The sequence below is a fragment of the Dendrobates tinctorius genome, unplaced genomic scaffold (assembly GCF_039654945.1).
Source record: "Dendrobates tinctorius isolate UK_male_01 unplaced genomic scaffold, ASM3965494v1 ptg000292l, whole genome shotgun sequence".
Classification (NCBI taxonomy): Eukaryota; Metazoa; Chordata; class Amphibia; order Anura; family Dendrobatidae; genus Dendrobates; species Dendrobates tinctorius.
The window spans coordinates 300,768-312,500 of NW_027361959.1; the positions used below are offsets into that span (position 1 = coordinate 300,768).

The window sequence follows — 11,733 nt, forward strand, 5'->3', positions numbered from 1 at the left end:
TGTCAACAAGAAGCAGGTGCAAGCCTTTCTTGGGATCGCCGGCTATTATCGCCGGTTCATACCCAATTTTGCAGCCATTGCTACCCCCCTGACGGATCTTACAAAAGGGAAAGACTCCGTCATGATTAAATGGAGTTTAGCGGCTGAAGAAGCCTTCCGTAGCCTAAAACTGGCACTTTGCTCTTAACCAGTACTGGTGACTCCGGACTTCTGCAGCGAGTTTGTGGTACAAACGGATGCCTCTGATACCTGTATCAGGGCCGTACTGTCACAAGTGAGGGCCGGAATGGAACACCCAGTCCTCTATCTCAGCAGGAAGCAGAACAAACATGAGCAAAAGTATGCAGTCATAGAAAAAGAGTGCCTAGCCATTAAGTGGGCTCTAGAGGCCCTCAAATATTACCTGGTGGGCCGAAAGTTCAGGCTGATCACTGACCATGCCCCTCTCAAGTGTATGCACTTGAACAAGGAACGGAATAGCCGGGTGACCCGGTGGTTCCTTGCCCTGCAGGCCTACACTTTTACGGTGGAGCACCGCCCAGGGGTACAGATGGGTAATGCAGATGCCCTGTCCTGAGTGCACTGTTTGGCGGGTGTCATTGCTCGACCGGAGTGGTCTGAGCAGAGGGGGGGATATGTGAGAATCATGTGGGAATAGTGGATTAGGGTAGGTATATCTCGCCTAGATACCTTTCCTATGTGGGCTAGTCTGGTCAGTATATCACCTGGTTACTAATGAATAATGGGAGGCGGATATAAAAGGATGCCAGGTGGTTGTGTGAGTGTCTCAGCCTGGGAACACAGAGAGCCTGTCTGTGTGAGAGACACACGTGAGTGAAAGCAGTGCCCACTGCAACTGTGGTTTGGCTGGACGGGAGAAGCCCGCCAGTTGGTAGTTAGGTTGTACCTTTTTTAGTTAGTGCCGGACAGGCAAGGATTTGTTTTATGTTTTATTTCCTTTATGCATTGCTTTCACCTTTAATAAACCTGATCCAGGGTCAGTTATACCCGAATCCCAGCTCTGCGCCTGAGTTTCATGCTGAACGCACGTGACCTTTGACCCCAGCAAAGGTGATCCCGGAGCGTTTTATCACACTATGTTCTCAATGGTTTTACTATGAAATCTGAGAGTCCGCAATGATAATTAGAATGTAGAATCTCTAAGTTTTAGCCATTAATCAGTCAGTGGTTTGCTCATAGTATATATGTCATTCTGGGTTGTTGGCAATCGTAGAATGCTGAATTGGAGACGCCAGATTCCTCAGTATTTCACAGAACAACGTTTTATGTTGGCAAGAAATCTTACGTATTTCATAGACCATATGTTTCCAACATGACCGCACATGCTTCAGCTTCTGTTTTCTTTTCTGAAGTGTTTTTTTGGTAAAAAACTAACAAATGTTTGTATTTTTCCTGGGAATCAGCATCTCTTATCAAGGTTTGTCACAATGCTGTGGCCCAGAAATCCTTCTATATACAGTTGATGTTTGTTAGCTAATTATCACTATAGGCTTTGTTGTTTGACTGTTTATATTACAGCCATTAAAAGGGGACCTCTGACTTTGTCTAATAAAGCAGAAACTGTTCATTAAAGGGCTTGTCCAGTCACAATATATTGATCATCTATCCACAGGATAGGTCATAAATATGAGCGCCACCCACCGATCAGCTGTTATTTGCTCCAACTTGAAAAACAATAGGAGCTATTCTGCAGTACCTGGCAGCGGCCACTACATATGAAGCATAGATGTGCTTTGCCACTCCATTCAATGTGACGAGGCAAATAGCCCGTGATCGCTGAGGGTGTCGAGTGTCAGGCCTTCACCCATCCATATTGAGATTGTCTTGAGAATATGCCATCAATATGTTATGACTGACAGCCCCATTAAATTGCCGAATTGCCAAAATGGGCAATAGTATAATTTCATACTGCTGTGTCTGTGCAATGGCTGTATTCAGCTTGAAACGTCCTGGAGTTCTGCACACGTTTTGGAACTGCCAATATGTATACTATGATTAGAGTCTTACCATAACCTGAAGCCTGAGAAACACATACACCTGTCTGGATTCATTCTTATCTAAAGGGCTGTGTCTGGTATTGCAACATCAGTAATATTTTTTTTCTGAACATTCAATTTGTACTCAATGAACCAATCGAACTGAATGTGCTGTAGATGCAATTTGATTTTCGGAAGTCTCCCTACCCTTATATATGCAGTATAGTGTGCAACCAATATTTCTCCCAGATTACTATTGTGTAATATATGAAGTTCATATTTTATTCCTTCTTTTCTTTGTATCCAGAGTCAATAATGGCAGTGAATGGTACAAGAGTTTCAGTCCTAGCTCTCTGTACCACTTATGATTAGTGGATCAAAAGCCAAAAAACATTAGCAATGAGTCAGAGACATAATGTAGAGAATACATGTTTATAAGTTTCAAAAGGTAGTAACAAGAATTTTCTTAACAAAGTTGGCCAGAATTTTTCACAAACTAGCTAAGAGTATGAAATGTGTTAAAATGAAATGAACATTACTTACCCATCACTCCAACGGTATCCACGGTCCTGCTGCAATTACGATATATCACATCCATCATCATAGAACCTCTGCAGACAATCACTGGCCTCATCAGTCCCATTCCTTGCATGCACACATTCCCACTGAGGTCAATAATTGGCTGCAGCGGTCACATGAATGATTGTGGCCTGCAGAAGTTTTTATATCAACTTTCAGGTAAACAGATAACACATATTGCTCTTATCATAGATTTACAGTACTTCTATAGAAAATAAGGTATAATATTTAACTAACCTATCTGGAATTTCTACAGAAGAGATGAAAAGCTTCCGTCCTACTACACCGGCATTTTCAAAACATTTTTGACGTCCATCTAGTTTCAGTATAACCAGCTTAAATCTCAGTAGGGATTCCTGTTCTTTTTTTTGGAAAGTTAAAAGCATACTGAAAATGACCCCTTAATTTTCCCGTAATGGCTAAGAGTGAGTGGCACGGAGGATAAGTGTGACAAGGGCTCTTGGGGATTTGTGCTGTCTGCGGAGAAAATGTGACATGAACGCATGACTTTTTAAATATCCTTGCAGCTGTTGTTTACTTGAAAGATACTTTTTTCCTGTTTCTATGACCAATTTTTGGTGATGGATAACGAGACATGAAGCGTATGTTGCTGGTGACTTTTTTTAAACTTTTAATCAGACTGTTTTACTAGAGTCAGATTTTCTGCTTTAGTTGTTGCTAACTTTAGCTATTGTTTTTTATGGTTCATTGATGTAAATATATTTGTAAATAATTGTAGATACACATTAAATCAAAAACTGATTCTACTATAGTTGTAGAGATCGTACTCTGAAAATGTACATATATATCTATATATATATATATATATATATATATATAAATATGCATATATTTAATGTCCTGTAAATTCAAGATAATTTAAGTTGAAAAAAAAACATGTTTCAAAAAATGTTTTTCTGTTATTCAAAATGTATCCCCAAGTCATAATTTTCACTTATCAGCCAGAGCAGAGGTGGACATTAATTATTGAGCACCCTTGATATTTGTGCTTTATATGGAGAGTACATTGATTTTAAGGGATTGTTCAGAAGTACACATAATCTTTTCACTATGAATAGTAGTGGAACCAGTGTGAACCAAGGAAATATTGCACCAGCTTCCCAGATAAAGACATAAATGCTTTATTATTTCTTCTTAAAAAGGTAACATGACATATCCGACAAAGAAGACAGAAAAATCATCAGATTGTGCATTTGTAGCCTTTATGGCTCAACAGACTTGAAAGTAATGCTGTAGATAAGCCCCGATGTGACCTGAAAGATAAGAACAATAAGTTTTATTATACTCATCTGGGAAGGCAGTCCTGTCTGATGGGTGTCGCAGGTCCAGGTCCATCACCTCCCTTCTTCTTGGGATGCCGGCCTCCTGCTTGCTTCCTCGCTACCAGCATTGCATTTCTGTGCAGGCGTGCTTCTCTGCCCTGTTGAGGGCAGAGCAAAGTACTGCAGTGCGCAGGTGCTGGGAAAGGTCAGAGAGGCCCATCACCTGTGCACTGCAGTACTTTGCTCTACCCTCAGCAGGGCAGATAAGTACGCCTGCGCACAAGTGCGATGCTGGGGAGCGATGAAGCAAGCAGGAGGGTGGCAATCATACAAAGATGGGAGGCGCCAAACCCAGACCTGCGACACCCATCGGGCCGGACCGCACCGGACCGCCTCCCCTCATGAGTATAATAAAACTTATTTTTCTTATCTTTAACCCCTTTCCTACATTAGATGTACTATTCCGTCCATGTGACCTGGGACCTAAGTCCCAAGGACGGAATAGTATGTCTAGCGCGAACAGCTGCGCTCACGGGGGGAGCGCAGCTGATTGCGGCCGGGTGTCAGCTGATTATCACAGCTGACACCCGGCACTATGTGTCAGGGGTGGTCAAGGACTGCCCCCAACATGTTAACCCCTGGCACACTGCGATCAAACACGATCGCAGTGTACCAGGGGTTTAGAAAAGTATTGGGAGGGAGGGGGCTCCCTCTGTGCTTCCCTGAGACCCCCACAGCAGCGCGATGTGCAGCGCTGCTGCGGAAGTCTCTTTCCCTGCAGGTTCCCGAATCCAAAATGGCGGCAGGGACCTTCGGGGGCCTGCAGGGATCCGGCTTCCTCATGCCTGCAAAGCTGGCATGATCAGCGATCTGTCACATGACACTGATGTCCCCCTTGGGACAATGTAATAAAGTTAAAAAAAAAAAAAGGGTAAAAATAATTTATAAAAAATAGCTAAATAAATGTAAAAAAAAAAAAAAATTCCCTAATAAATTCATTTTTTGAAAATAAAAAAAAACAATAAAAGTACACATATTTTGCATCTCCGCGTCCGTAACGACCCACCCTATAAAACTGTCCCACTAGTTAAGCCCTTTATTGAACCCCTTAAAAAATAAAAATAAAAAACGAAGCAAAAATAAAGCTTTATCATCATACCACCGAACAAAAAGTGCAATAACGTGCGATCAAAAAGACGGATATAAATAACCATGGTACCGCTGAAAACATCATCTTATCCCACAAAAAACGAGCCACCACACAGTGTCATCAGCAAAAAAATAAAAAAGTTATAGCTCGCAGAATAAAGCGATGCAAAAATAATTATTTTTTAGATAAAATTGTTTTCATTGCATAAAATCGCCAAAACATAAAAAAAGACATAAATGAGGTATCTCTGTAACCGTACTGACCCGAAGAATAATACTGCTTTATCAATTTTACCACACGCGGAATGGTGGAAGCGCACCCCCAAAAGAAATTCATGCCAAAAATAAAAACCCGCTATAAATAGTAAGTCAAACCCCCCCATTATCACCCCCTTAGTTAGGGAAAAGTAATAAAATAAGAAAAAATGTGTTTATTTCCATTTTCCCATTAGGGCTAGGGTTAGGGCTAGGGTTAGGGGTGTGTTGGGGTTAGGGTTGGAGTTAGAATTGGGGGGTTTCCACTGTTTTGGCACATCAGGGGCTTTCCAAACACGACATGGCGTCCGATCTCAATTCCAGCCAAAAAAGTTAAATGGCGCTGCTTCCCTTCCGAGCTCTGCCATGTGCCCAAATAGTGGTTTACCCCCATATATGGGGTATCAGGGTACTCAGGACAAATTTCACAATAACTTTTGAGGTCCTGTTACTCTTGGGAAATTAAAAATTGGGGTGAAAAGATCATTTTTATGGAAAAAATATGATTTTTTAATTATATGGCTTTACGTTATAAACTTCTGTGAAGCCCTTGGAGGTTCAAAGTGCTCACCACATATCTAGATAAGTTCCTTGGGGGGGTCTAGTTTCCAAAATGGGGTCACATGTGGGGGGTTTCCACTGTTTAGGCACATCAGGAGCTCTCCAAACTTGACATGGCATCCGATCTGAATTCCATCCAATTTTGCAGTGAAAAAGTCAAACGGCGCTCCTTCCCTTCTAAGCTCTGCCATGCGCCCAAACAGTGGCTCCCACCCACATATCAGGTATTATCATACTCAGGACAAATTGCACAATAACTTTTGCAGTCCAATTTCTCCTGTTACCCTTGGTAAAATAAAAAAATTGAACCTTAAATAATTTTTTTTGTGAAAAAAGTTAAATGTTCATTTTTTTTAAACATTCAAAAAATTCCTGTGAAGCACCTGAAGGGTTAATAAACTTCTTGAATCTGGTTTTGAGCACCTTGAGAGGTGCAGTTTTTGCGAATGGTGTCACTTTTGGGTATTTTCTATCATATAGACCCCTCAAAGTGGCTTCAAATGTGATGTGGTCCGTAAAAATAAAATGGTGTTGTAAAAATGAGAAATCGATGGTCCCCTTAACCCTTATAACTTAGTAACAAAAAAAAATCTTGGTTCCAAAACTGTGCTGATGTAAAGTAAACATGTGGGAAATGTTACTTATTAAGTTTTTTGTGTGCCGTATCTCTGTGATTTAAGGGCATAAAAATTCAAAGTTGGAAAATTGCAAATTTTCAAAATTTTCGCCAAATTTCCATTTTTTCACAAATAAACACAAGTTACATGAATTAAATTTTACCACTAACATGAAGTACAATATGTCACGAGAAAATAATGTCAGAATCAGAATCACCGGGATCCATGGAAGCGTTCCAGAGTTATTACCTCATAAAGGGACAGTGGTCAGAATTGTAAAAATCGGCCCGGGCATTAACATGCAAACCACCCTTGGGCGTAAAGGGGTTAAGGTCGGATCAGGGGCTTATTTCAGCATTATGGAATGCTGTAGGTAAGCCTTGAAAGGAAGCGGCCGCATTTTATAGCGGCCAAAACATGTGACAGGTGCACTTTAATTTACCTTTGACTGGCGCAATTTTTTCTTCTATCCTGTAAATAGATATTAACTGTTGTTCATGGATAATACTTAATAAATAATTTCTCCGATGCCAGTGCTGCAAGGGAATTGAGCACATTGTGATGAGTCGTACCACAGGTTACTGCTGATCCCGGGAGGTCTGCTTGGGTGGACAGACTGTGATCATCTTATAAAACTGTTTTAGCAAAAAGAGAGATTATATTGGATCATGTTTTATATATTTCTGTAACATTTATAATGACCTTTATATGGGGACAGAAAAGATATATATCTTTGTACCGTGTTAGCCAGTAGATAGAAAAATATTCAGAATTGAGAGTCCTCAGTGGTTGATACCTTTTAATGGCTAACTGAAAAGATGGTAACAAATTGCAAGCTTTCGAGACTATGCAGGTCTCTTCATAAGGTTAGACTAATACAACATTGGGGAGACATTGAAAATACTTCTGAAAAATCCATGAGGCACATTCCATATTGTCCTTGTCGACATACAATGGAAGATTAGCTGCATATGTATCCAGTGTAAACACTGGTAATCTGTCCATCCTTGGCGATTTTTGGCTTTATTTTTCTGTGTATTTTGCAGCTATCATGAAGATGTCTGTAGATGTCATCATATTTCTCTGCACATAGGGCGGGTGTCTGTCTGTGTGGCTGTATCGCAATTGGAACCACATGTTGTCTTTCCAAGAAAGACAAGAAAATGATGATGGGGGATAATTAAAAACTTATTTTAGCTCCCTCACACAAAGCATAAATTAGGAAAAGAAAATCAATTCTCGTTTGGCAAATAATCAGTTGGTTTCTTCTCAGAAGTTGACAAATGACTTTAAAACCTAAGAAGTCGTATCTTCCTTTGTGAAGTTCACACAATTAAATCTAAATTTTGTTAACAAGCAGATAAAAATGTAATGTACAGAATGAAAATCAAGACTCCCGCAAATGTTTCCACTCACTAATGAATGGATTAATATAACACCAAATTATCTCTCATCACGTTACTACGTACAGTGGGGAAAAAAAGTATTTAGTCAGTCAGCAATAGTGCAAGTTCCACCACTTAAAAAGATGAGAGGCGTCTGTAATTTACATCATAGGTAGACCTCAACTATGGGAGACAAACTGAGAAAAAAAAATCCAGAAAATCACATTGTCTGTTTATTTTTTTCATTTTATTTGCATATTATGGTGGAAAATAAGTATTTGGTCAGAAACAAAATTTCATCTCAATACTTTGTGATATATCCTTTGTTGGCAATGACAGAGGTCAAACGTTTTCTGTAAGTCTTCACAAGGTTGCCACACACTGTTGTTGGTATGTTGGCCCATTCCTCCATGCAGATCTCCTCTAGAGCAGTGATGTTTTTGGCTTTTCGCTTGGCAACACGGACTTTCAACTCCCTCCAAAGGTTTTCTATAGGGTTGAGATCTGGAGACTGGCTAGGCCACTCCAGGACCTTGAAATGCTTCTTACGAAGCCACTCCTTCATTGCCCTGGTGGTGTGCTTTGGATCATTGTCATGTTGAAAGACCCAGCCACGTTTCATCTTCAATGCCCTTGCTGATGGAAGGAGGTTTGCACTCAAAATCTCACGATACATGGCCCCATTCATTCTTTCATGTACCCGGATCAGTCGTCCTGGCCCCTTTGCAGAGAAACAGCCCCAAAGCATGATGTTTCCACCACCATGCTTTACAGTAGGTATGGTGTTTGATGGATGCAACTCAGTATTCTTTTTCCTCCAAACACGACAAGTTGTGTTTCTATCAAACAGTTCCAGTTTGGTTTCATCAGACCATAGGACATTCTCCCAAAACTCCTCTGGATCATCCAAATGCTCTCTAGCAAACTTCAGACGGGCCCGGACATGTACAGGCTTAAGCAGTGGGACACGTCTGGCACTGCAGGATCTGAGTCCATGGTGGCGTAGTGTGTTACTTATGGTAGGCCTTGTTACATTGGTCCCAGCTCTCTGCAGTTCATTCACTAGGTCCCCCCCGCGTGGTTCTGGGATTTTTGCTCACCGTTCTTGTCATCATTCTGACCCCACGGGGTGGGATTTTGCGTGGAGCACCAGATCGAGGGAGATTATCAGTGGTCTTGTATGTCTTCCATTTTCTAATTATTGCTCCCACAGTTGATTTCTTCACTCCAAGCTGGTTGGCTATTGCAGATTCAGTCTTCCCAGCCTGGTGCAGGGCTACAATTTTGTTTCTGGTGTCCTTTGACAGCTCTTTGGTCTTCACCATAGTGGAGTTTAGAGTCAGACTGTTTGAGGGTGTGCACAGGTGTCTTTTTATACTGATAACAAGTTTAAACAGGTGCCATTACTACAGGTAATGAGTGGAGGAAAGAGGAGACTCTTAAAGAAGAAGTTACAGGTCTGTGAGAGCCAGAAATCTTGATTGCTCGTTTCTGACCAAATACTTATTTTCCACCATAATATGCAAATAAAATGAAAAAAAACAGACAATGTGATTTTCTGGATTTTTTTTTCTCAGTTTGTCTCCCATAGTTGAGGTCTACCTATGATGTAAATTACAGACGCCTCTCATCTTTTTAAGTGGTGGAACTTGCACTATTGCTGACTGACTAAATACTTTTTTTCCCCACTGTAGGTGTCCACATTGGCCATACACCCACGTCCAGTACACTAAATGTTCCTTTTACAGTTACTTCATCTCACATAACTGCATAAAGGGAACATTCGTGTACATTGATTCAGAAAATTCAGTGTGATTTATCTGTTTGGGTTTGTTTTGCTAGAAACACATGGATTTCTGCAAACTCTCTTTTCAGAAAAGAAAAATCTGCAGTTGGTGAATAAACTGTAATTGCTAAGGGCCTGTCACACTAAGCGATATCGCTAGTAATATCGCTATAACATCACTGGTTTTTGTGACGTTATAGCGATATTGCTAGCGATATCGCTATGTCTGATACTTACCTCCGACCTCTCCCCCGCTGGTCATCACTGATCGCGCGCGAACGTCCTGGACCGTTTCCCGTCATCAGCTTCCTGCTGGGCTTCCTGTGGCACCGACGAGCGACGTGTGGACGCAGGCGGAAGGACATCAGGATTGTTATATCGCTGGTCGGGATCGCTGGTGCATCGCTAAGTGTGACAGTACCTTTATGTGTATTGCTTGTTTTCATGGCTGTCAGAGGCCACAGGCTCAAAAAGGCTACCTCGGACAGACTTGGCACAAGACACTCTTTCTGGAAGATTCTAGAGGAATCCCGATCTTCACCCTTTAACCTCTGCACGAGGACCTAGTCTTACAATGGGGTCCAGTAGAATGATTCCATGGAAGGGCAGCCATCCAGAAGATAGAAGCAGGGGCAGGCAGGGATGCCAAGGAGAGTCAATGCCAAGATTTCACTTCAGGAACAGAGTCGTAAAAAAAAGAGGACAGTACAAATTTATGCCGAGCTCAGGAAACCAATCTCAAGCAATGACTAGCACAAGCAAAGTACCAAAACTAATTGATGGTGGAAGTCATAGACCCAGGGGTTTAAATAGCAGACAGCCCCCTCAGGGCTCTCAGACAGGAGTAATCAAAATCCAAACAATTAACCCCATAGCTCCATGATCCAGCATGGAAGTAAGCAGGACTTCTGCTGTCACTCATCCCCTGCAACAAAGGTGGCTGAAGCTGCAATCGGCATAGATGTTACACTTGTGTGGTGTGATGCAACACCAGACTGTATGCTTTTTAAGTTTGTGTTCTGATATTTAGAATTTTAGAAATATAAAGTTACACCTATAGCCTGGAGTGATGTATTGCTGAATCTTCATACTGTATATTATTAAAAGTTAATAGAATGGGCAACGACACAGTAGTTTGTATATTTTCAGGTTACAATTGTATCTTAGCGCAAAAACAATATAACCCTTTTTTTTTCTTTGTAGGAAAATAATTGAAGATGCAAAGATTCTCGAGACTTGGCTTTGTCCTAATGCCGGAAGGAGAAACAAATTTTCGCACCAAAAAATAAAAAAAGTGATGTTCCATTGGAAACCTTGTTCGCCATGGATAGATTGCAGTATTCCTCCATGGACATCAGAGATTTGCTGAGGACAATCAGGATAAAAGCCAAATATGCACTCTTCATCGTCTTAGTCGTGGTTCTGGTCATCATTGAGAAGGAAAACAAGATCATCTCAAAGTAAGATAATAGGAAATAATGTAGGAAATGATGAACGGAAAAAGGAAGATTATTAGAATGTTTTTAAAGGTGTTGACTGGCTTTATGATATTTATGACCTATCATCAATATCAGAACAATGATCGCACAACCGCCAATCAATGTTTTTTTAGTGCCGCATGCAGCTGTTTTGGCTCTGTTTACTGTTTACATTTGGCCAGCGCCAGAGTTGAAAATAATTGATCTGTGAGGATGCTGGGTGCCTCATTCCCACCAATCTGATATTAATGACCTATGGTAAAGATAGGTTATCAATATCAAAAGGCCGAACAGCCTTTATAAAGGGAACCTATTACCTTGGAAAACTCTATTTATCTGAAAATATAGGGTTAATCTGCACTTAAATAGTGTCAATAATGCTGCTTGGCTGTCTTCCTGAAAGTGCGGCTACCTGAAGAAAAGGAATTAATTTCCTCCAAGGAACCACTGGCTTTCAGTCATGCAGAAGTACCGACTCAGCTACAGTGATCACTCACAGTACCCTCCCCAGCACTTGGATTGATAGCTGGCTCTGGAGTACATCTGTACAGAATGAGCTGTCAAATAAAATTCCAGGTTGTGCTTACAGCCATGCACAACCCTATGACTGAAAGCCAGTGGTTTCCAGGAGAAAATAAGTTCA

The 11,733-nt window shown here is 41.1% G+C and overlaps 1 protein-coding gene and 1 long non-coding RNA gene across 5 annotated transcripts in view; one reads left to right on the plus strand and one right to left on the minus strand.

Annotated features, from left to right (window-relative positions):
- LOC141072845 (uncharacterized) overlaps positions 1 to 2,668 on the minus strand; it is a 42,303-nt gene extending 39,635 nt beyond the window's left edge. For both annotated transcript variants that reach the window (XR_012226878.1, XR_012226879.1), the window contains exon 1: positions 2,541 to 2,668. This is a non-coding gene — a long non-coding RNA (uncharacterized lncRNA). The remainder of the gene's footprint in view (positions 1 to 2,540) is intronic.
- Positions 1 to 11,733, plus strand: part of CHST3 (carbohydrate sulfotransferase 3) — a 172,108-nt gene that overhangs the window by 138,329 nt on the left and 22,046 nt on the right. For 2 of the 3 annotated variants that reach the window (XM_073560024.1, XM_073560026.1), the window contains exon 3: positions 10,816 to 11,072. In XM_073560024.1, coding sequence (XP_073416125.1) covers positions 10,936 to 11,072 — 137 coding nt within the window. In that variant the 5' untranslated portion in view covers positions 10,816 to 10,935. Of the gene's footprint in view, positions 1 to 782; positions 831 to 10,815; positions 11,073 to 11,733 lie in introns of those variants that run through there. The other variant, XM_073560027.1, reaches the window with a different exon arrangement.